The 25,583-nt window shown below is 48.8% G+C and overlaps 1 protein-coding gene and 1 long non-coding RNA gene across 4 annotated transcripts in view; one reads left to right on the top strand and one right to left on the bottom strand.

Annotated features, from left to right (window-relative positions):
* The window catches only part of tln1 (talin 1), a 174,657-nt gene that overhangs the window by 80,815 nt on the left and 68,259 nt on the right, over nt 1–25,583 (top strand). For all 3 annotated transcript variants that reach the window (XM_052525129.1, XM_052525130.1, XM_052525131.1), the window contains exons 19-31: nt 1,171–1,338; nt 1,854–2,148; nt 2,765–2,931; nt 10,383–10,511; nt 13,341–13,454; nt 13,953–14,066; nt 14,309–14,443; nt 14,948–15,076; nt 18,003–18,105; nt 22,814–23,022; nt 23,201–23,320; nt 23,461–23,658; nt 23,987–24,126. In XM_052525129.1, the coding sequence (XP_052381089.1) occupies nt 1,171–1,338; nt 1,854–2,148; nt 2,765–2,931; nt 10,383–10,511; nt 13,341–13,454; nt 13,953–14,066; nt 14,309–14,443; nt 14,948–15,076; nt 18,003–18,105; nt 22,814–23,022; nt 23,201–23,320; nt 23,461–23,658; nt 23,987–24,126 (2,021 nt within the window). The remainder of the gene's footprint in view (nt 1–1,170; nt 1,339–1,853; nt 2,149–2,764; nt 2,932–10,382; nt 10,512–13,340; nt 13,455–13,952; nt 14,067–14,308; nt 14,444–14,947; nt 15,077–18,002; nt 18,106–22,813; nt 23,023–23,200; nt 23,321–23,460; nt 23,659–23,986; nt 24,127–25,583) is intronic.
* LOC127931726 (uncharacterized) lies at nt 19,965–22,801 on the bottom strand. The gene is made up of 5 exons (XR_008142743.1): nt 22,358–22,801; nt 21,885–22,314; nt 21,369–21,583; nt 20,982–21,282; nt 19,965–20,810 (listed from the first exon to the last, which is right to left on the bottom strand). It is a non-coding gene; the product is annotated as an uncharacterized LOC127931726 (long non-coding RNA).

Below are 25,583 nucleotides of genomic sequence, written 5' to 3'. Positions count from 1 at the left end.
ACATAGTGTACTAAGGCTCTGGTCAAATGTAGTGCTCTATGTAGGGAATAGTGTGCTATTTGGGATGTAGGCTTAGCTTGGCTTCTATGGAAAGAATCCTTGGAGGCCACTTCCTGAGTGGAGCAGTGGTCTAAGGCACTGCATCGCAGTGTAGCTGTGATGAGATCCAGGCTCTGTCACAGCCGGCCGCGACCGGGACACCCATGGGGCAGCGCACAATTGGCCCTGCATCGTTAGGGGAGGGTTTGGTCGGAAGGGATGTTCTTGTCCCATCGCACTCTAGCGACTCCTGTGGCGGGCCAGGTGCATGCATGCTAACACGGTCGCTAGGTGTACGGTGTTTCCTCCGACACATTGGTGCGGCTGGCTTCCAGGTTAAGCCTGCATTGTGTCTAGAAGCAGTACGGCTTGGTTGGGTTGTGTTTGAGGACGCACGGCACTCGACCTTCGACTCTCCCGAGACCGTACGGGAGTTGCAGCGATTAGACTGTAGACTGTAAGACTGTAACTACCAATTGGATACCTTGAAAAAGGGGTGTGAAAAATATATTTCAAAAAGAATCCTCAGAGGCCATTATAAATAGTAGGGTCATCAATAGGGCCTTCTATTCACCTTTGTGCTAAAACTGGCTACCACTGAATTCAGGTCAGACTGTAAACTGTGGTGTGTTCGGCAGGACAGATTTTAAAACTGGAAAAGTCTCTAATTTTCGTCTCTAATAGAGGCTATTTCTCTAATCTCTTTACTTAATTGAATTTGCCAAAATGGACCTTAACATTTGAGTACTCTTCCTGAAGAGGACAATTCTTTTCAGAATAATTAAATTGATCCTAATTCTTACCAAAATAATTGTTACATAGTTGACCCACAATCTTTTCACCCTATATAACCTCGGTGTCACACTGTTTCTGTTCTCAACAATGCTACACTGTCGTCTTATTTGCTACGACAACAACAACAAGTTAACTAAAGCAGAAACAGTCTGGTACTCAGGCTAAAGACACTCACAATGAACCACAGTCTCAATCAAAACAGAGCATCGTTGATGGGCCTGGTATGGAATGGTCAAAATGATATTTTCTCCTTCCACTTAAGCATGCCTTTAATTGACTTTATGCTACATGCTAACAAGCATGCTAACTAGCCTGTGTCATCCCTGCCGTTCTCAGGACATGCTTATGCAGCTGGCTAAAGCCGTGGCTAACGCCGCCGCCGCTCTGGTGCTCAAAGCAAAGAACGTGGCCCAAAAGACAGAGGACTCTGCACTCCAGAACCGCGTCATCGCCGCAGCGACCCAATGTGCCCTATCCACCTCCCAACTGGTGGCTTGCACCCGGGTAAGAGAAGAGAACCCCAACATCTTTACCACACACTAACCATCTATTGTCCCATGTTTGTCATTTAGACTTGGACGGAATACCGTTTATAGGGGTATTTTTTTTCAATACTGTAAATTGGGGGTCCCATAAAGCTCGGGTGCACCTCCGTGTTATCTAAGATGTGTCAGATAAATTATATCCAGCTTGGGGCTCCAGCTATGCATTTGGTTTGCTAACTAGCTATCTAAGCGGCTTGATGGAAAGATCAAGCTTCTTGGTTCCAGCAGAGATAATCAATCCCCACCTGGATCAAGATCCCTGCTGCCTAAATTTGTTTTATGCTTCAAAATACAAACATTTGGAAAGAAATAGTGCCCCTGGTGAGCACTGCCGGTAATACAATATACCCCTGTATTGTACAGGAACGGTATGAAAATCTCTCTCCCCCTTTCTTACCCCTATCTTTGCCTTTGCTTTTTCTCTCCTTTCTCCCCTTATCCCTTTTTGTCTTACCCCTCTCCCTCTCTCTCCAGGTGGTCGCTCCCACCATCAGCTCTCCTGTGTGCCAGGAGCAGCTGATTGAGGCAGGCAAGCTGGTTGCCAAATCGGTGGATGGCTGCGTGGATGCGTCGCAGGGCGCCACCAGCGACGAGGGGCTCCTCAAGCAGGTGGGCGCCGCTGCCACAGGCGTCACCCACGCCCTCAACGAGCTCCTGCAGCACATCAAGCAGTACGCCCACGGAGGCCAGCCCATAGGGCGCCACGGAGAGGCCACCGACCGCATCCTGGACGTCACCGAGAACATCTTCAGCTCCATGGGAGATGCCGGTAGGCTGGGGGATGGGATGGGAGGGGAGGGGCGGGGCTAAAAGAGGTCAAGGGTCAGCAGTCATATTGGCGTGAGATAGCATAGATGGTGGATTAAAGATGTCCCACTCATGCCTTTTACCATTGAAGAAAATGGTCACAGTTCAGGTTTGCTTAAGGGGGTGGCTCTCCCATAGGCAGCAACGTGGTAGCAGCTGGGTCTGGTCTGCTTAGTTTATTGACTGTATATGAACCTGAAAAAAGGAGCAAGTGAGATGTCTCTGGAGTCTGCATCTCAAAATGGCATCCTATTTGCAAAAAGCAATTTCAAATGTTTGTCTTATTTCCAAAAAGCAGTACAAAAAAAGTCTAATTTGACATATTTTAATATGAAAATATGATGTGGAAGTGGATTGTTGTATAACTATTTGTTGGTAAAATACTCCCTGACTTTGAAGTTTTAAGAGGTTTATTAAAGGAAAGATCAAAATGCTGCCTCTCCTACCGTTGCCCTTTTCCTAGGGCCAGAATCAATAAAGGTTAGATGAATAAATCAGTATTTAAACTTCAGTAAAAACTAGATGAATAAATGAGGATTTAAACTGTATTGACTGCTGTTTCTCTCCCTTCTCTCCAGGTGAGATGGTGCGTCAGGCCCGCATCCTTGCCCAGGCCACCTCGGACCTGGTCAACGCCATCAAGATGGACGCAGAGGGCGAGTCGGACCTGGAGAATTCCCGCAAGCTGCTGTCAGCTGCCAAGCTCTTGGCAGACGCCACGGCCAAAATGGTGGAGGCTGCAAAGGTCTGTTCCACATGACCTACTGTTCCCATCCTGTCCCCCATTCCACCAAGGTCTGTTCCACATGACCTACTGTTCTCATCCTGTCCCCCATTCCACCATGGTCTGTTCCACATGACCTACTGTTCCCATTGTGTCCCCCATTCCACCAAGGTCTGTTCCACATGAGTTACTCTTCCCATCCTGTCCCCCATTCCACCAAGGTCTGTTCCACATGACCTACTGTTCCCATCCTGTCCCCCATTCCACCATGGTCTGTTCCATCTGAGCCACTGTTCCCATCCTGTCCCCCATTTCACCATGGTCTGTTCCACATGACCTACTGTTCCCATCCTGTCCCCATTCCACCAAGGTCTGTTCCACATGAGTTACTGTTCTCATCCTGTCCCCGATTCCACCATGGTCTGTTCCACATGAGCCACTGTTTCCATCCTGTCCCCCATTCCACCATGGTCTATTCCACATGACCTACTGTTCCCATCCTGTTCCCCATTCCACCATGGTCTGTTCCACATGAGCTACTGTTCCCATCCTGTACCCCATTCCACCATGGTCTGTTCCACATGACCTACTGTTGCCATCCTGTTCCCCATTCCACCATGGTCTATTCCACATGACCTACTGTTGCCATCCTGTCCCCATTCCACCATGGTCTATTCCACATGACCTACTGTTGCCATCCTGTCCCCCATTCCACCATGGTCTGTTCCACATGAGTTAATGTTCCCATCCTGTCCTCCATTCCACCATGGTCTGTTCCACATGACCCACTGTTCCCATCCTGTCCCCCATTCCACCAAGGTCTGTTCCACATGACCTACTGTTCCCATCCTGTCCCCCATTCCACCATGGTCTGTTCCACATGACCTACTGTTCCCATCCTGTCCCCCATTCCACCAAGGTCTGTTCCACATGACCTACTGTTCCCATCCTGTCCCCCTACTGTTCCACCAAGGTCTATTCCACATGACCTACTGTTCATCATCCTGTCCCCCATTCCACCAAGGTCTGTTCCACATGACCTACTGTTCCCATCCTGTCCCCCATTCCACCAAGGTCTGTTCCACATGACCTACTGTTCCCATCCTGTCCCCCATTCCACCATGGTCTGTTCCACATGACCTACTGTTCCCATCCTGTCCCCCATTCCACCATGGTCTGTTCCACATGAGTTACTGTTCCAATCCTGTCCCCCATTCCACCATGGTCTGTTCCACATGACCTACTCTTCCAATCCTGTCCCCATTCCACCATGGTCTGTTCCACATGACCTACTGTTCCAATCCTGTCCCCCATTCCACCATGGTCTGTTCCACATGACCTACTGTTTCCAATGGTCCCACATGTCCCCCCTGTTCCCCATTCCACCATGGTCTGTTCCACATGACCTACTGTTCTCATCCTGTCCCCCATTCCACCATGGTCTGTTCCACATGACCTACTGTTCCCCATGTCCCCCATTCCACCAAGGTCTGTTCCACATGAGTTACTCTTCCCATCCTGTCCCCCATTCCACCAAGGTCTGTTCCACATGACCTACTGTTCCCATCCTGTCCCCCATTCCACCAAGGTCTGTTCCACATGACCTACTGTTCTCATCCTGGCCCCCATTCCACCATGGTCTGTTCCACATGACCTACTGTTCCCATTGTGTCCCCCATTCCACCAAGGTCTGTTCCACATGAGTTACTCTTCCCATCCTGTCCCCCATTCCACCAAGGTCTGTTCCACATGAGTTACTCTTCCCATCCTGTCCCCCATTCCACCAAGGTCTGTTCCACATGACCTACTGTTCCCATCCTGTCCCCCATTCCACCATGGTCTGTTCCATCTGAGCCACTGTTCCCATCCTGTCCCCCATTCCACCATGGTCTGTTCCACATGACCTACTGTTCCCATCCTGTCCCCCATTCCACCATGGTCTGTTCCACATGAGTTACTGTTCCAATCCTGTCCCCCATTCCACCATGGTCTGTTCCACATGAGCCACTGTTTTCATCCTGTCCCCCATTCCACCATGATCTATTCCACATGACCTACTGTTCCCATCCTGTTCCCCATTCCACCATGGTCTGTTCCACATGAGCTACTGTTCCCATCCTGTCCCCCATTCCACCATGGTCTGTTCCACATGAGCCACTGTTCCCATCCTGTCCCCATTCCACCATGGTCTGTTCCACATGAGCCACTGTTTCCATCCTGTCCCCCATTCCACCATGATCTATTCCACATGACCTACTGTTCCCATCCTGTTCCCCATTCCACCATGGTCTGTTCCACATGAGCTACTGTTCCCATCCTGTCCCCCATTCCACCATGGTCTGTTCCACATGAGCCACTGTTCCCATCCTGTCCCCATTCCACCATGGTCTGTTCCACATGACCTACTGTTGCCATCCTGTTCCCCATTCCACCATGGTCTATTCCACATGACCTACTGTTGCCATCCTGTCCCCCATTCCACCATGGTCTGTTCCACATGAGTTAATGTTCCCATCCTGTCCCCCGTTCCACCAAGGTCTGTTCCACATGACCTACTGTTCCCATCCTGTCCCCCATTCCACCAAGGTCTGTTCCACATGACCTACTGTTCCCATCCTGTCCCCCATTCCACCATGGTCTGTTCCACATGACCTACTGTTCCCATCCTGTCCCCCATTCCACCAAGGTCTGTTCCACATGACCTACTCTTCCCATCCTGTCCCCCGTTCCACCAAGGTCTATTCCACATGACCTACTGTTCACATCCTGTCCCCCATTCCACCAAGGTCTGTTCCACATGACCTACTGTTCCCATCCTGTCCCCCCACCATGTTCCACCAAGGTCTGTTCCACATGACTTACTGTTCCCATCCTGTCCCCCATTCCACCATGGTCTGTTCCACATGACCTACTGTTCCCATCCTGTCCCCCATTCCACCATGGTCTGTTCCACATGAGTTACTGTTCCAATCCTGTCCCCCATTCCACCATGGTCTGTTCCACATGACCTACTCTTCCAATCCTGTCACCCCATTCCACCATGGTCTGTTCCACATGACCTACTGTTCCAATCCTGTCCCCCATTCCACCATGGTCTGTTCCACATGACCTACTGTTCCAATCCTGTCCCCCATTCCACCATGGTCTGTTCCACATGACCTACTGTTCCCATCCTGTCCCCCATTCCACCATGGTCTGTTCCACATGACCTACTGTTCCCATCCTGTCCCCATTCCACCAAGGTCTGTTCCACATGAGTTACTGTTCTCATCCTGTCCCCGATTCCACCATGGTCTGTTCCACATGAGCCACTGTTTCCATCCTGTCCCCCATTCCACCATGGTCTATTCCACATGACCTACTGTTCCCATCCTGTTCCCCATTCCACCATGGTCTGTTCCACATGAGTTCCCATCCTGTCCCCCAGCTACTGTTCCCATCCTGTCCCCATTCCACCATGGTCTGTTCCACATGACCTACTGTTGCCATCCTGTTCCCCATTCCACCATGGTCTATTCCACATGACCTACTGTTGCCATCCTGTCCCCCATTCCACCATGGTCTATTCCACATGACCTACTGTTGCCATCCTGTCCCCCATTCCACCATGGTCTGTTCCACATGAGTTAATGTTCCCATCCTGTCCTCCTGTTCCACCAAGGTCTGTTCCACATGACCTACTGTTCCCATCCTGTCCCCCCATTCCACCAAGGTCTGTTCCACATGACCTACTGTTCCCATCCTGTCCCCCATTCCACCATGGTCTGTTCCACATGACCTACTGTTCCCATCCTGTCCCCCATTCCACCAAGGTCTGTTCCACATGACCTACTGTTCCCATCCTGTCCCCCGTTCCACCAAGGTCTATTCCACATGACCTACTGTTCACATCCTGTCCCCCATTCCACCAAGGTCTGTTCCACATGACCTACTGTTCCCATCCTGTCCCCCATTCCACCAAGGTCTGTTCCACATGACTTACTGTTCCCATCCTGTCCCCCATTCCACCATGGTCTGTTCCACATGACCTACTGTTCCCATCCTGTCCCCCATTCCACCATGGTCTGTTCCACATGAGTTACTGTTCCAATCCTGTCCCCCATTCCACCATGGTCTGTTCCACATGACCTACTCTTCCAATCCTGTCCCCCATTCCACCATGGTCTGTTCCACATGACCTACTGTTCCAATCCTGTCCCCCATTCCACCATGGTCTGTTCCACATGACCTACTGTTCCAATCCTGTCCCCCATTCCACCATGGTCTGTTCCACATGACCTACTGTTCTCATCCTGTCCCCCATTCCACCATGGTCTGTTCCACATGACCTACTGTTCCCATTGTGTCCCCCATTCCACCAAGGTCTGTTCCACATGAGTTACTCTTCCCATCCTGTCCCCCATTCCACCAAGGTCTGTTCCACATGACCTACTGTTCCCATCCTGTCCCCCATTCCACCATGGTCTGTTCCACATGACCTACTGTTCTCATCCTGGCCCCCATTCCACCATGGTCTGTTCCACATGACCTACTGTTCCCATTGTGTCCCCCATTCCACCAAGGTCTGTTCCACATGAGTTACTCTTCCCATCCTGTCCCCCATTCCACCAAGGTCTGTTCCACATGAGTTACTCTTCCCATCCTGTCCCCCATTCCACCAAGGTCTGTTCCACATGACCTACTGTTCCCATCCTGTCCCCCATTCCACCATGGTCTGTTCCATCTGAGCCACTGTTCCCATCCTGTCCCCCATTCCACCATGGTCTGTTCCACATGACCTACTGTTCCCATCCTGTCCCCATTCCACCAAGGTCTGTTCCACATGAGTTACTGTTCTCATCCTGTCCCCCATTCCACCATGGTCTGTTCCACATGAGCCACTGTTTTCATCCTGTCCCCCATTCCACCATGATCTATTCCACATGACCTACTGTTCCCATCCTGTTCCCCATTCCACCATGGTCTGTTCCACATGAGCTACTGTTCCCATCCTGTCCCCCATTCCACCATGGTCTGTTCCACATGAGCCACTGTTTCCATCCTGTCCCCCATTCCACCATGATCTATTCCACATGACCTACTGTTCCCATCCTGTTCCCCATTCCACCATGGTCTGTTCCACATGAGCTACTGTTCCCATCCTGTCCCCCATTCCACCATGGTCTGTTCCACATGAGCCACTGTTCCCATCCTGTCCCCATTCCACCATGGTCTGTTCCACATGACCTACTGTTGCCATCCTGTTCCCCATTCCACCATGGTCTATTCCACATGACCTACTGTTGCCATCCTGTCCCCCATTCCACCATGGTCTGTTCCACATGAGTTAATGTTCCCATCCTGTCCCCCGTTCCACCAAGGTCTGTTCCACATGACCTACTGTTCCCATTCCCATCCTGTCCCCCATTCCACCAAGGTCTGTTCCACATGACCTACTGTTCCCATCCTGTCCCCCATTCCACCATGGTCTGTTCCACATGACCTACTGTTCCCATCCTGTCCCCCATTCCACCAAGGTCTGTTCCACATGACCTACTCTTCCCATCCTGTCCCCCGTTCCACCAAGGTCTATTCCACATGACCTACTGTTCACATCCTGTCCCCCATTCCACCAAGGTCTGTTCCACATGACCTACTGTTCCCATCCTGTCCCCCGTTCCACCAAGGTCTGTTCCACATGACTTACTGTTCCCATCCTGTCCCCCATTCCACCATGGTCTGTTCCACATGACCTACTGTTCCCATCCTGTCCCCCATTCCACCATGGTCTGTTCCACATGAGTTACTGTTCCAATCCTGTCCCCCATTCCACCATGGTCTGTTCCACATGAGCCACTGTTTTCATCCTGTCCCCCATTCCACCATGATCTATTCCACATGACCTACTGTTCCCATCCTGTTCCCCATTCCACCATGGTCTGTTCCACATGAGCTACTGTTCCCATCCTGTCCCCCATTCCACCATGGTCTGTTCCACATGAGCCACTGTTCCCATCCTGTCCCCATTCCACCATGGTCTGTTCCACATGAGCCACTGTTTCCATCCTGTCCCCCATTCCACCATGATCTATTCCACATGACCTACTGTTCCCATCCTGTTCCCCATTCCACCATGGTCTGTTCCACATGAGCTACTGTTCCCATCCTGTCCCCCATTCCACCATGGTCTGTTCCACATGAGCCACTGTTCCCATCCTGTCCCCATTCCACCATGGTCTGTTCCACATGACCTACTGTTGCCATCCTGTTCCCCATTCCACCATGGTCTATTCCACATGACCTACTGTTGCCATCCTGTCCCCCATTCCACCATGGTCTGTTCCACATGAGTTAATGTTCCCATCCTGTCCCCCGTTCCACCAAGGTCTGTTCCACATGACCTACTGTTCCCATCCTGTCCCCCATTCCACCAAGGTCTGTTCCACATGACCTACTGTTCCCATCCTGTCCCCCATTCCACCATGGTCTGTTCCACATGACCTACTGTTCCCATCCTGTCCCCCATTCCACCAAGGTCTGTTCCACATGACCTACTCTTCCCATCCTGTCCCCCGTTCCACCAAGGTCTATTCCACATGACCTACTGTTCACATCCTGTCCCCCATTCCACCAAGGTCTGTTCCACATGACCTACTGTTCCCATCCTGTCCCCCGTTCCACCAAGGTCTGTTCCACATGACTTACTGTTCCCATCCTGTCCCCCATTCCACCATGGTCTGTTCCACATGACCTACTGTTCCCATCCTGTCCCCATTCCACCATGGTCTGTTCCACATGAGTTACTGTTCCAATCCTGTCCCCCATTCCACCATGGTCTGTTCCACATGACCTACTCTTCCAATCCTGTCACCCCATTCCACCATGGTCTGTTCCACATGACCTACTGTTCCAATCCTGTCCCCCATTCCACCATGGTCTGTTCCACATGACCTACTGTTCCAATCCTGTCCCCCATTCCACCATGGTCTGTTCCACATGACCTACTGTTCCCATCCTGTCCCCCATTCCACCATGGTCTGTTCCACATGACCTACTGTTCCCATCCTGTCCCCCATTCCACCATGGTCTGTTCCACATGACCTACTGTTGGCATCCGGTCCCCCATTCCACCAAGGTCTGTTCTATATGAGCCACTGTTCCCATCCTGTCCCCGTTCCACCAAGGTCTATTCCACATGACCTACTGTTCCCATCCTGTCCCCCATTCCATCGTTGAGGATTTATGAGCGAGGCTGTAGGAATGGCGAGGCCTCAGTTTAGGACCTGTGTGTTTTTTAAATTTTTTATTGTTGTTTAGTCTTATTTAAGTTTAAGTCTGCTCTATTGAGGATTTAGTTAGCAACTTCCTCAGTGCGCTCGCATGCGGGTTGAATATCCTCTTGGTCTAATGGTTATGATGCTGGTTTTATATTCATGATACTGTCTTATTGATCAGATCCCACTCGTGACATTAACGTGCTGATGTATGTGCAGGGCGCAGCCGCCAACCCGGACAGTGAGGAGCAGCAGCAGAGACTGAGGGAGGCAGCAGAGGGCCTACGCATGGCCACCAACGCGGCTGCCCAGAATGCCATCAAGAAGAGGCTGGTCAACAAGCTGGAGGTGAGGACACAGTCAGACATCCTTCTCCTGATATTGCTGGATCTCAACCAGTGTTTCTCCCGTCGTTATAAAGATTGGGTTGGGTGGGCCCCCCTCCTAACTTTGTCACCCCCCCGCTTAAAAGAGACTGGTACTTTCCGCCTGGAAATTAAACTAGGGGAAATGCTGACTTTGAAACTGTATGGCCATTTAGCTATTTGAACATTACTACTAGGGCCAGGAGTTTTTCAAGACCACATGACCTGACCACGACAAACAGGCTCTAGTTAAAGGGCACTTTAGAGTGAAAATTAATTTCTACGGCCAGCAATATCAATAAGACAGTATCATGAATATAAAACCGTTTATGATGTAAAAAGTTTGAGGCAATTTTAGGAGAAGAGGTGGGTCTTGGCATTTAAACAGGCGGATATACTCCCGATTCAAGCCTCTTACGTTTTCACTCTAGAGCTCTTGGGTATCTTAGTCTCTCGGTGTTAGTCTGTTTTTTTTTACTTCCATAAAAACCAATCTCTGCTTCTCATAGCAACCACACAAGTGGCTTCCCATAACAGCCAAATAAGTAAGAAGCCCTTGAGTGGTGCAGCGGTCTAAGGCACTGCATCTCAGTGCTAGAGGCATTACTACAAACCCTGGTTTGATTCCAGGCTGTATCACAACCCACCGTGATTGGGAGTCCCATAGGGCGGCACACAATTGGCCCAGCGTCGCCCGGGTTTGGCCGGGGTAGGCCGTCATTGTAAATCAGAATTAGTTCTAAATGACTTGCCTAGTTAAATAAAGGCTACATAAAAATAAATATCAGATGCATGTTCAATCACCTCTCTCTGCCATACAACCACGTCTCTCTGCCATACAACCACCTCTCTCTGCCATACAACCACCTCTCTCTGCCATACAACCACCTCTCTCTGCCATACAACCACCTCTGCTGGTGCCAGGATGCGTCCCAAATAGCACCCTATTCCCTATATAGTGCATTACTTTTGACCAAAGCCCATAGTGCGCTACTTTTCACCAGAGCCATATGTAAGGAAACAGGGTGCTATTTGGGATGCTGCCCTAGTGTTAAGTGATATCGAAGGCCCACAAAAGAGCTTTGTAACTGCGAGGGAGGTTTGCAGAACTTATGACTGTCTGACTTGTCTAAACAGAACTTATGACTGTCTGACTTGTCTAAACAGAACTTATGACTGTCTGACTTGTCTAAACAGAACTTATGACTGTCTGACTTGTCTAAACAGAACTTATGACTGTCTGACTTGTCTAAACAGAACTTATGACTGTCTGACTTGTCTAAACAGAACTTATGACTGTCTGACTTGTCTAAACAGAACTTATGACTGTCTGACTTGTCTAAACAGAACTTATGACTGTCTGACTTGTCTAAACAGAACTTATGACTGTCTGACTTGTCTAAACAGAACTTATGACTGTCTGACTTGTCTAAACAGAACTTATGACTGTCTGACTTGTCTAAACAGAACTTATGACTGTCTGACTTGTCTAAACAGAACTTATGACTGTCTGACTTGTCTAAACAGAACTTATGACTGTCTGACTTGTCTAAACAGAACTTATGACTGTCTGACTTGTCTAAACAGAACTTATGACTGTCTGACTTGTCTAAACAGAACTTATGACTGTCTGACTTGTCTAAACAGAACTTATGACTGTCTGACTTGTCTAAACAGAACTTATGACTGTCTGACTTGTCTAAACAGAACTTATGACTGTCTGACTTGTCTAAACAGAACTTATGACTGTCTGACTTGTCTAAACAGAACTTATGACTGTCTGACTTGTCTAAACAGAACTTATGACTGTCTGACTTGTCTAAACAGAACTTATGACTGTCTGACTTGTCTAAACAGAACTTATGACTGTCTGACTTGTCTAAACAGAACTTATGACTGTCTGACTTGTCTAAACAGAACTTATGACTGTCTGACTTGTCTAAACCAAATCACATGTTATTTGTCACATACACATGGTTAGCAGATGTTAATGCGAGTGTAGCAAAATGCTTGTGCTTCTAGTTCCGACCGTGCAGTAATATCTAAGTAATCTAACAAATTCACAACGACTACCTTATACACACAAGTGTAAAAGGATGAATAAGATTAGGTACATAAAGATATATATGAATGAGCGATGGCCGAACGACATAGGCAAGATGCAGAACTAAACAGAACTTATGGCTGTCTGACTTGCCGAAGCAGAACTTATGACTGTCAGTGACTCTGTCAGTGAACAGCAAAACAAGCCATCCAGAATATTACAATCGTGGGAAATCACAGGTTGGAAAGCAAATGTCTCCTGCTGAAAAGAGAAGAGGCTAAATCCGTATGCTGTAGGCTACCAAAATATTAGATCAACTTCCAAACATTGTTTACAAAGTAAAACAAGAGAGGCAGGCTTTTGGCAAGAACGCATCAGCCATCACCGACGAGTGACCGGTGCATCATTGGCTGAGTCAGTGAAACTGGAAAGCATTTTTAGGATCGTCATTTCCTCCTCAGGTTGTAGCCTGCAATATGTGCGTCTGCACACACCGCTCACTATTGATGGATTCAAGACAAAGTTGTTTTTATTGGTGTCAGTGTCAAAGTAGCCTGTCATTTTGGTTATTTGTGCGCAGCATCATGATTTCTAAGATTGATTTGTTTTGTTGCTTGCATTTGACAAATTTGATTAAAAACTTAACCTTAATGTATGCGTTGCTGAAATTAACCAACCCTGGTGTTAGTTAGCAAGCACATCGGTTTGGAAACCTAAGTTGAAACTAAACTGACAGTCTTTTATTTTTCACACTGCGTTTCCTGTCAGAATGCAGCCAAGCAGGCCGCCGCGGCCGCCACTCAGACTATAGCCGCCGCCCAACACGCCGCCTCGTCCAATAAGAACCCAGCAGCCCAGCAGCAGCTCGTCCAGAGCTGCAAGGTGAGAGCTCCGCTGCCATGACAACCCCAACCATTACTCTCTTCCTGGTTTCTGGTCCTGTGGGGTCAGGCATAGGTCAATGAGTACGAGTGTCATGTCTTTGCTCTTTTTCTCTAATTTTCATTCGCTCTCTTTTTTTTCTTTCTCTTTCTATTTTTCTTTCTCTCTCAGGGGTACAATTACTGTAGTAAATCTCAAATAAAATATTTTTGACTTTGCCATTCTGAGTTAGATTGTAGTTCAGGTGTCCTTCGTACTCTGAACATGAGTGTGGAAATATCCCCTTTCTATACACTGAGCTTGTGATTTGTCATGTATGTAGAGATGTATGCAGTCATGTGAGCAGTGATTGCTTCATTGCACTGTAAGAATGAGAATAGAGCATTGTGATTTTGATAGTGTATGTTATTGTTTTTACCCTGACCGAACTACACATTTTCCATTTTGATTGGTTGGTTGATAATGTCATTAAGTGTCCGATCTGTTGGTGTGTGTCAGGTGGTGGCAGACCAGATTCCTCAGCTGGTCCAGGGAGTGCGTGGAAGCCAGTCCCAGCCCGACAGCCCCAGTGCCCAGCTCACCCTCATCGGGGCCGGCCAGAATTTCCTCCTGGTGAGACCCTTATCTCTGCCCTGCACTCATGTTTTTTTCCCTGATTCTGATATACTTTCGCAAAGAAGGATGCCCGCCTAAAAGGAATATGACACAAAACAAGAAAGCTTGTCCTCTGAAATCTACTGGAGCCAATTTGATTTATTACAAACTTCACCGGAACAATGTTTTAGTAGCATGTACCTTTTGTAGAAATAAACAAGTTAACCCTTTCCTTCCTCCATCCACTCCTATGCCCTCAGCCTGGTGCCAAGATGGTGACGGCTGCCAAGGCCACAGTACCTACCATTGGTGACCAGGCCTCTGCCATGCAACTCAGCCAATGTGCCAAGAACCTGGCCACTGCCCTTGCAGAGCTCCGCACGGCCGCACAGAAGGTTGGTAGAGCATGGCGCTTGTAACGCCAGGGTAGTGGGTTCGATTCCCGGGACCACCCATACGTAGAATGTATGCACACATGACTGTAAGTCGCTTTGGATAAAAGCGTCTGCTAAATGGCATATATTATTATTATTATATTAAGGTACCACACACCCCAAACGCACTCAACAAGAACCTGTTGTTTGACCTTGTTAGCGCTTTTGCTCGTGGAATTAGCTCGCTAGCTTGCTCCATTTAGCTGAAACACTGTATTAGCAGTTTAGTTTGTGGAATTAGCTAGCTACAGTAGCTTGCTCCGTAACAAGCTGAAACACTGTGTTAGCAGTTTAGCTAGTTGGAATTAGCTAGCTCACTCCATAGCTAACTTGAGTAACACCACGGTAATATAGCACTAGAGTTAGAGGTTTAGCAGGCCCGGTCTTGCCCAATATGGGGTCCCTATTCTGTTCTGTCTTCCCTTTCCCCACTTCCTGTGTTGACTTCCTGTCCATGTGATCCAGGCACAGGAAGCATGTGGTCCTCTGGAGATCGACAATGCTCTGACGGTGGTCCGAGGCCTGGAGAAAGACATGGTGGAGGCCAAGGCTTCAGCTGGTGATGGCAAACTCAAACCCCTGCCCGGAGAGACGGTGAGAGTCTTTCTCACTCACACACACACACACACAATACACCTTGCATATGCCGTATGCGTACTGTGCTTGCAGCCTAGCAGGAAGTTTGACACACACACACACAATACACCTTGCATATGCCGTATGCATACTGTGCTTGTAGCCTAGCAGGAAGTTTGACACACACACACACACACACACACACACACACACACACACACACACACACACACACACACACACACACACACACACACAATACACCTTGCATATGCCGTATGCGTACTGTGCTTGTAGCCTAGCAGGAAGTTTGACACACACACACACACACACACACACAATACACCTTGCATATGCCGTATGCGTACTGTGCTTATAGGCTAGCAGGAAGTTTGACACACCACACACACACACTCCTGCCCTGGTAGATGGCAAGCACATGCCCAAATACACACATTTTCACAAACACACAGTACTGTACATACAAGCTAACCACAACTTTTTCAACAGTATGCATATTATACAGCACCAAGTGTACACACACAACCCATCTCTCCCACGATCTTCCTGTCACATGACTTGTGACAAATGAACTACTGACTTTCAGCATGCATATAGGGAAGGGCACTGAACTTGTACTGCACTGACATAGATGACTGGCTAAAAGAAATGGATAATAACACGATAGTGTTATGAAATGTTATGTAATATTTTAAACTCTAAATAACGTTTTAATGTTGCTGGACCCCAGAAAGAGTAGCTTCTGCCTTGGCAGCAGCTAATGGGGATCCTTAATAAATTCAAAATACAGGTAGTTGGAGCTGTATTGCTAGATTTCAGTGCAGCCTTTGATGTTATTGATCGTAAATGGTTCACCTGCCATCACATGGTTGGAGATTTATTTATCCAATAGAACCCAGTGAGTGTTCTTCAATGGAAACTTCTCTAACATTGGATATCTACAGTGCGGTATCCCTCAGGGCAGTTACCTTGGGCCATTACTCTTCTCTATTTTTTACCAACTATTTGCCACTTGTCTTACAAGAAGCTAAAATGACTATGCATGCTGATGATTGAACACACTACACATCAGCACCTCTAGCCAGTGAACTCACTGACACTCTTAGCAAGGAGTTGCAGTTAGTGTCAAAATGGGTAATTAACAATAAACTGGTCTTAAATACATCTAAAACTAAAGGCATTGTATTTGGTTCAAAACATTCTCTAAGACCTAAACCTCAAGAGGAGTTGTGTATAAATAGTGTGCCCATTGAGGAAGTTGAACTCCTAGGAGTAACATTGGATGGTCAGTTATCATGGTCAAGTCATATTGACAAAGTTGTTGTGAAGATGGGGAGAAGAATGTCTGTTTTATAAAATATATGTTGCATTTTTGACACAAACAAAATCAACTGTACTAGTTGTTCAGGCTCTGGTCTGGTCCCAACTTAATTACTGTCCGGTAATACGGTCAAGTGTAGCAAAGAATACCTAGCAAAGCTGCCACTGGCTCACGACAAAGCAGCACGCCTTGCCCTTAACTGCACACACAGAACTAACATGAACAACTTGCATGATACTTTTTCATAGTTGAGGAAAAATGTACATCTCTTCTAGTCTTTTGAAGAAAATGCATCACCACTTGTATAATCTGTTTTAAACAGACATGCATACCTCACCAGACACAACACTATGGGTTCCTTAACGGTACCCAAACCATAAACAGATTTTCACTTGGTTATCTATAGAGTCATGTCATGGTGGAATGATCTGCTACCAGAGGTTTCTCAGTTATCTATAGAGTCATGGTGGAATGATCTGCTAATGAGGCTTATTTCAACACCCACCACAGAATCAGGTTGGTAGGCTGATTTCAACACGCACCACAGAATCAGGCTGGTAGGCTTATTTCAACACGCACCACAGAATCAGGCTGGTAGGCTGATTTCAACACGCACCACAGAATCAGGCTGGTAGGCTTATTTCAACACCCACCACAGAATCAGGTTGGTAGGCTGATTTCAACACCACACAGAATCAGGCAGGCTTATTTCATCAGAATCAGGCTGGTGGCTGATTTCAACACGCACCACAGAATCAGGCTGGTATTTTTCAACACCCACCACAGAATCAGGTTGGTAGGCTGATTTCAACAGAATCAGGCTGGTAGGCTTTTCAACACCACCACAGAATCAGGCTGGTAGGCTGATTTCAACACGCACCACAGAATCAGGCTGGTAGGCTTATTTCAACACCCACCACAGAATCAGGTTGGTAGGCTGATTTCAACACGCACCACAGAATCAGGCTGGTAGGCTTATTTCAACACGCACCACAGAATCAGGCTGGTAGGCTGATTTCAACACGCACCACAGAATCAGGCTGGTAGGCTTATTTCAACACCCACCACAGAATCAGGTTGGTAGGCTGATTTCAACACGTACCACAGAATCAGGCTGGTAGGCTTATTTCAACACGCACCACAGAATCAGGCTGGTAGGCTGATTTCAACACCCACCACAGAATCAGGTTGGTAGGCTGATTTCAACACGCACCACAGAATCAGGCTGGTAGGCTTATTTCAACACGCACCACAGAATCAGGCTGGTAGGCTTATTTCAACACGCACCACAGAATCATGAATCATGTCTCAGCACCCATCTATGGGTCTGTGCATATATGATGATTACAAGCACTTGACATTGCGAATTCCAACCACAGTGCAGACACTTACGAAAAACACACGCACTTAACTGGCCCTCAATGCTTCGTATGCGAGAGCAGTCAGTAAAATGAAACCTGATGTACCGTACAGTAGGCATAATTAGGATTCTTGACCACTCACTCCTACTCCTGTTACTTTATTTAATTAGGTTGTGTGTGAAGATAAGAATTATACAAGTGGGAGTATGTGCATTGTGTCTTATTGTATGTGTTTTTGCAGCTGGAGAAGTGCTCTCAGGACGTGGGCAACAGCACTAAGGCTGTGAGCTCTGCCATCGCCCAGCTGCTGAGTGAGGCCACCCAGGGCAACGAGAACTACACAGGTAACTACAGTAGTATACAAACTGGTCACCCAGGGCAACAAGAACTACACAGGTAACTACAGTAGTATACAAACTGGTCACCCAGCGCAACGAGAACTACACAGGTAACTACAGTAGTATACAAACTGGCCACCCAGGGCAACGAGAACTACACAGGTAACTACAGTAGTATACACACTGGTCACCCTGGGCAACGAGAACTACACAGGTAACTACAGTAGTATACAAACTGGCCACCCAGGGCAACAAGAACTACACAGGTAACTACAGTAGTGTCCAAATTGGTCACCCAGGGCAACAAGAACTACACAGGTAGTTATGGTAGTGTACAAACTGGTCACCCAGGGCAACGAGAACTACACAGGTAGTTACGGTAGTGTACAAACTGGTCACCCAGGGCAACGAGAACTACACAGGTAGCTACGGTAGTGTCCAAACTTGTCACCCAGGGAAATGAGAACTACACAGGTAGCTACAGTAGTGTCCAAACTGGTCACCCAGGGAAATGAGAACTACACAGGTAGCTACAGTAGTATACACACTGGTCACCCAGGGAAATGAGAACTACACAGGTAGCTACAGTAGTGTCCAAACTGGTCACCCAGGGCAACGAGAACTACACAGGTAACTACAGTAGTATACAAACCGGTCACCCAGGGCAACAAGAACTACACAGGTAGCTACAGTAGTATACACACTGGTCACCCAGAGCAACGAGAACTACACAGGTAGTTACGGTAGTGTACAAACTGGTCACCCAGGGCAATGAGAACTACACAGGTAGTTATGGTAGTGTACAAACCGGTCACCCAGGGCAACAAGAACTACACAGGTAGCTATGGTAGTATACAAACTGGTCACCCAGGGCAACGAGAACTACACAGGTAGCTACGGTAGTGTCCAAACTGGTCACCCAGGGCAACGAGAACTACACAGGTAGTTACGGTAGTGTACAAACTGGTCACCCAGGGCAATGAGAACTACACGGGTAGCTACGGTAGCTCTCCAGGAACAGGGTTGGATTGAACACCTACAGGACGGTATCTCTCCAGGAACAGGGTTAGATTGAACACCTACAGGACGGTATCTCTCCAGGAACAGGGTTGGATTGAACACCTACAGGACGGTATCTCTCCAGGAACAGGGTTAGATTGAACACCTACAGGACGGTATCTCTCCAGGAACAGGGTTGGATTGAACACCTACAGGACGGTATCTCTCCAGGAACAGGGTTAGATTGAACACCTACAGGACGGTATCTCTCCAGGAACAGGGTTAGATTGAACACCTACAGGACGGTATCTCTCCAGGAACAGGGTTGGATTGAACACCTACAGGACGGTATCTCTCCAGGAACAGGGTTGGATTGAACACCTACAGGACGGTATCTCTCCTGGAACAGGGTTGGATTGAACACCTACAGGACGGTATCTCTCCAGGAACAGGGTTGGATTGAACACCTACAGGACGGTATCTCTCCAGGAACAGGGTTGGATTGAACACCTACAGGACGGTATCTCTCCAGGAACAGGGTTGGATTGAACACCTACAGGACGGTATCTCTCCAGGAACAGGGTTAGATTGAACACCTACAGGACGGTATCTCTCCAGGAACAGGGTTGGATTGAAGACCTACAGGACGGTATCTCTCCAGGAACAGGGTTAGATTGAACACCTACAGGACGGTATCTCTCCAGGAACAGGGTTGGATTGAACACCTACAGGACGGTATCTCTCCAGGAACAGGGTTAGATTGAACACCTACAGGACGGTATCTCTCCAGGAACAGGGTTGGATTGAACACCTATAGGACGGTATCTCCAGGAACAGGGTTGGATTGAACACCTACAGGACGGTATCTCTCCAGGAACAGGGTTGGATTAAACACCTACAGGACGGTATCTCTCCAGGAACAGGGTTAGATTGAACACCTACAGGACGGTATCTCTCCAGGAACAGGGTTGGATTGAACACCTATAGGACGGTATCTCTCCAGGAACAGGGTTGGATTGAACACCTACAGGACGGTATCTCTCCAGGAACAGGGTTGGATTGAACACCTACAGGACGGTATCTCTCCAGGAACAGGGTTGGATTGAACACCTACAGGACGGTATCTCTCCAGGAACAGGGTTGGATTGAACACCTACAGGACGGTATCTCTCCAGGAACAGGGTTAGATTGAACACCTACAGGACGGTGTCTCTCCAGGAACAGGGTTGGATTGAAAACCTACAGGACGGTATCTCTCCAGGAACAGGGTTGGATTGAACACCTACAGGACGGTGTCTCTCCAGGAACAGGGTTGGATTGAACACCTACAGGACGGTATCTCTCCAGGAACAGGGTTGGATTGAACACCTATAGGACGGTATCTCTCCAGGAACAGGGTTGGATTGAACACCTACAGGACGGTATCTCTCCTGGAACAGGGTTGGATTGAACACCTACAGGACGGTATCTCTCCAGGAACAGGGTTGGATTGAACACCTACAGGACGGTATCTCTCCAGGAACAGGGTTAGATTGAACACCTACAGGACGGTATCTCTCCAGGAACAGGGTTGGATTGAACACCTACAGGACGGTATCTCTCCAGGAACAGGGTTAGATTGAACACCTACAGGACGGTATCTCTCCAGGAACAGGGTTGGATTGAAGACCTACAGGACGGTATCTCTCCAGGAACAGGGTTAGATTGAACACCTACAGGACGGTATCTCCCAGGAACAGGGTTGGATTGAACACCTACAGGACGGTATCTCTCCAGGAACAGGGTTAGATTGAACACCTACAGGACGGTATCTCTCCAGGAACAGGGTTGGATTGAACACCTATAGGACGGTATCTCTCCAGGAACAGGGTTGGATTGAACACCTACAGGACGGTATCTCTCCAGGAACAGGGTTGGATTGAACACCTACAGGACGGTATCTCTCCAGGAACAGGGTTGGATTGAACACCTACAGGACGGTATCTCTCCAGGAACAGGGTTAGATTGAACACCTACAGGACGGTGTCTCTCCAGGAACAGGGTTGGATTGAACACCTACAGGACGGTATCTCTCCAGGAACAGGGTTGGATTGAACACCTACAGGACGGTATCTCTCCAGGAACAGGGTTAGATTGAACACCTATAGGACGGTATCTCTCCAGGAACAGGGTTGGATTGAACACCTACAGGACGGTATCTCTCCAGGAACAGGGTTAGATTGAACACCTACAGGACGGTATCTCTCCAGGAACAGGGTTAGATTGAACACCTACAGGACGGTATCTCTCCAGGAACAGGGTTGGATTGAACACCTACAGGACGGTATCTCTCCAGGAACAGGGTTAGATTGAACACCTACAGGACGGTATCTCTCCAGGAACAGGGTTGGATTGAACACCTACAGGACGGTATCTCTCCAGGAACAGGGTTAGATTGAACACCTACAGGACGGTATCTCTCCAGGAACAGGGTTAGATTGAACACCTACAGGACGGTATCTCTCCTGGAACAGGGTTGGATTGAACACCTACAGGACGGTATCTCTCCAGGAACAGGGTTGGATTGAACACCTACAGGACGGTATCTCTCCAGGAACAGGGTTAGATTGAACACCTACAGGACGGTATCTCTCCTGGAACAGGGTTGGATTGAACACCTACAGGACGGTATCTCTCCAGGAACAGGGTTGGATTGAACACCTACAGGACGGTATCTCTCCTGGAACAGGGTTGGATTGAACACCTACAGGACGGTATCTCTCCAGGAACAGGGTTGGATTGAACACCTACAGGACGGTATCTCTCCAGGAACAGGGTTGGATTGAACACCTACAGGACGGTATCTCTCCAGGAACAGGGTTAGATTGAACACCTACAGGACGGTATCTCTCCAGGAACAGGGTTGGATTGAAGACCTACAGGACGGTATCTCTCCAGGAACAGGGTTAGATTGAACACCTACAGGACGGTATCTCTCCAGGAACAGGGTTGGATTGAACACCTACAGGACGGTATCTCTCCAGGAACAGGGTTAGATTGAACACCTACAGGACGGTATCTCTCCAGGAACAGGGTTGGATTGAACACCTATAGGACGGTATCTCTCCAGGAACAGGGTTGGATTGAACACCTACAGGACGGTATCTCTCCAGGAACAGGGTTGGATTGAACACCTACAGGACGGTATCTCTCCAGGAACAGGGTTAGATTGAACACCTACAGGACGGTATCTCTCCAGGAACAGGGTTGGATTGAACACCTATAGGACGGTATCTCTCCAGGAACAGGGTTGGATTGAACACCTACAGGACGGTATCTCTCCAGGAACAGGGTTAGATTGAACACCTATAGGACGGTATCTCTCCAGGAACAGGGTTAGATTGAACACCTACAGGACGGTATCTCTCCAGGAACAGGGTTGGATTGAACACCTACAGGACGGTATCTCTCCAGGAACAGGGTTAGATTGAACACCTATAGGACGGTATCTCTCCAGGAACAGGGTTAGAGAGCCCTGGCCTAGAGGTAACTTACTGAAGTATGTAAAAAAAAAATAATGAAGAATGTAGCTCAGATAATAAAAGGATCATGAAGCCCTATAGTATATAATGTGTCTGACAGCCTAAAAATGGATCTGGTGGGAGTAAGGAAGAAGACTCAGGAGCACCCTCTAGTGGAGACAGATGGTACTCATGCTTTGTCCCCTCTCCCTCAGGTATGGCAGCCAGAGACGTGGCTCAGGCATTGCGCGCTCTGGCCTCGGCCGCCCGTGGAGTTGCCGCGACGACCGCCGACCCTCAGGCCCGCAACGCCATGCTGGACTGCGCTGGTGACGTTATGGACAAGTCGGCCAATCTGATCGAAGAGACCAAGAGAGCCATTGCCAAGCCAGGAGATCCTGACAGCCAGCAGAGACTGGCACAGGTCAGTCAGACAGTCTGTTAGGTTCTATACTTTTGGATATTTGTTGCCAATACACAAAGAGCTCACTATTAGAATGTAAACCCCTCAACAGTCAAGACTGTGCTTCTATGAAAGACCTTAGGAAACATCATATCCACCTACGAAATGCTTCTATTTGAATGTGTTTGGTTGTGTACAGGTGGCCAAGGCTGTATCCCAGGCCCTGAACAGGAGTGTGAACTGCCTGCCTGGACAGAGGGATGTGGACAACGCTATAAGAACAGTCGGAGAGGCCAGTAAGAAACTACTGGCCAATTCTGTGAGTAGAAAATCACACCAAACTAAAATATTCTGTCCTTTTAGGGCCAATTTTTTTGTTTTCAACTATTACTTCTCTTTTCTCCCTTTCATTACTTATTTTCCTCTTCATTTATCCCCTCCTCCCCCTCTCTTCTCCAGTTCCCGCCCAGTGGGAAGAGTTTCCAGGAGGCGCAGGTCAACCTGAACCAGGCTGCAGCTGGTCTCAACCAGTCAGCCAATGAGCTGGTCCAGTCGTCCAGGGGCACCACCCAGGACCTGGCCAAGGCCACTGGCAAGTTCGGCCATGACTTCGGAGATTTCCTGGATGCCGGCGTGGACATGGCCGGCCAGTCACAGGTCAGAGAAGGACACGGATGAAACACCAGTGTCATGCGACTGGGGTGAAATGATATCTATTGCGTTGTGATGTATTGTTCAGGTTGACTGATGTTGTGTAGCTAATTTCATACTGTGTACGATGCAGCGGTCATATGTTTTGTTAAGTGTATGTTTAGGAGAGAGGAGGACGGGACGTGTCTTGAGATATATGCAGGCAATTCACTCTTATCAGATATTTCCATGCTTGTGTGTGTCATATGTTACTAACTTCATATGTGCATGAATGACTGAGAGAACCTTCATGACCTGATTTGAACCTTTTCCTTCCTCTCTGCTCTCCGTTCAGAACAAGGAGAACCAGACGCAGGTGGTGTCCAACCTCAAGACCATCTCCATGTCGTCCAGTAAGCTGCTGCTCGCCGCCAAGGTCCTGTCCACAGACCCCAACTCCCCCAACCTCAAGAACCAACTGGCAGCCGCCGCTCGGTAAGAATGGCATTAGATCCTGTCCACAGACCCCAACTCCCCCAACCTCAAGAACCAACTGGCAGCCGCCGCTCGGTAAGAATGGTATTAGATCCTGTCCACAGACCCCAACTCCCCCAACCTCAAGAACCAACTGGCAGCCTCCGCTCGGTAAGAATGGTATTAGATCCTGTCCACAGACCCCAACTCCCCCAACCTCAAGAACCAACTGGCAGCCGCCGCTCGGTAAGAATGATATTAGAGCCTGTCCACAGACCCCAACTCCCCCAACCTCAAGAACCAACTGGCAGCCGCCGCTCGGTAAGAATGGTATTAGAGCCTGTCCACAGACCCCAACTCCCCCAACCTCAAGAACCAACTGGCAGCCGCCGCTCGGTAAGAATGGTATTAGATCCTGTCCACAGACCCCAACTCCCCCAACCTCAAGAACCAACTGGCAGCCGCCGCTCGGTAAGAATGGTATTAGATCCTGTCCACAGACCCCAACTCCCCCAACCTCAAGAACCAACTGGCAGCCGCCGCTCGGTAAGAATGGTATTAGAGCCTGTCCACAGACCCCAACTCCCCCAACCTCAAGAACCAACTGGCAGCCGCCGCTCGGTAAGAATGGCATTAGATCCTGTCCACAGACCCCAACTCCCCCAACCTCAAGAACCAACTGGCAGCCGCCGCTCGGTAAGAATGGCATTAGATCCTGTCCACAAACCCCAACTCCCCCAACCTCAAGAACCAACTGGCAGCCGCCGCTCGGTAAGAATGGCATTAGATCCTGTCCACAGACCCCAACTCCCCCATCCTCAAGAACCAACTGGCAGCCGCCGCTCGTAAGAATGGTATTAGATCCTGTCCACAGACCCCAACTCCCCCAACCTGAAGAACCAACTGGCAGCCGCCGCTCGGTAAGAATGGTATTAGAGCCTGTCCACAGACCCCCAACTCCCCCAACCTCAAGAACCAACTGGCAGCCGCCGCTCGGTACGAATGGCATTAGAGCCTGTCCACAGACCCCAACTCCCCCATCCTCAAGAACCAACTAGCAGCCTCCGCTCGGTAAGAATGGTATTAGAGCCTGTCCACAGACCCCAACTCCCCCAACCTCAAGAACCAACTAGCATCCTCCGCTCGGTAAGAATGGTATTAGATCCTGTCCACAGACCCCAACTCCCCCAACCTCAAGAACCAACTGGCAGCCTCCGCTCGGTAAGAATAGCATTAGATCCTGTCCACAGACCCCAACTCCCCCAACCTCAAGAACCAACTAGCATCCTCCGCTCGGTAAGAATGGTATTAGATCCTGTCCACAGACCCCAACTCCCCCAACCTCAAGAACCAACTGGCAGCCTCCGCTCGGTAAGAATGGCATTAGATCCTGTCCACAGACCCCAACTCCCCCCAACCTCAAGAACCAACTAGCAGCCTCCGCTCGGTAAGAATAGCATTAGATCCTGTCCACAGAC

The sequence above is a fragment of the Oncorhynchus keta genome, chromosome 9, assembly GCF_023373465.1.
Source record: "Oncorhynchus keta strain PuntledgeMale-10-30-2019 chromosome 9, Oket_V2, whole genome shotgun sequence".
In the NCBI taxonomy this organism is placed as follows: domain Eukaryota; kingdom Metazoa; phylum Chordata; class Actinopteri; order Salmoniformes; family Salmonidae; genus Oncorhynchus; species Oncorhynchus keta.
This window is presented reverse-complemented; position numbering and strand designations above follow the sequence as displayed.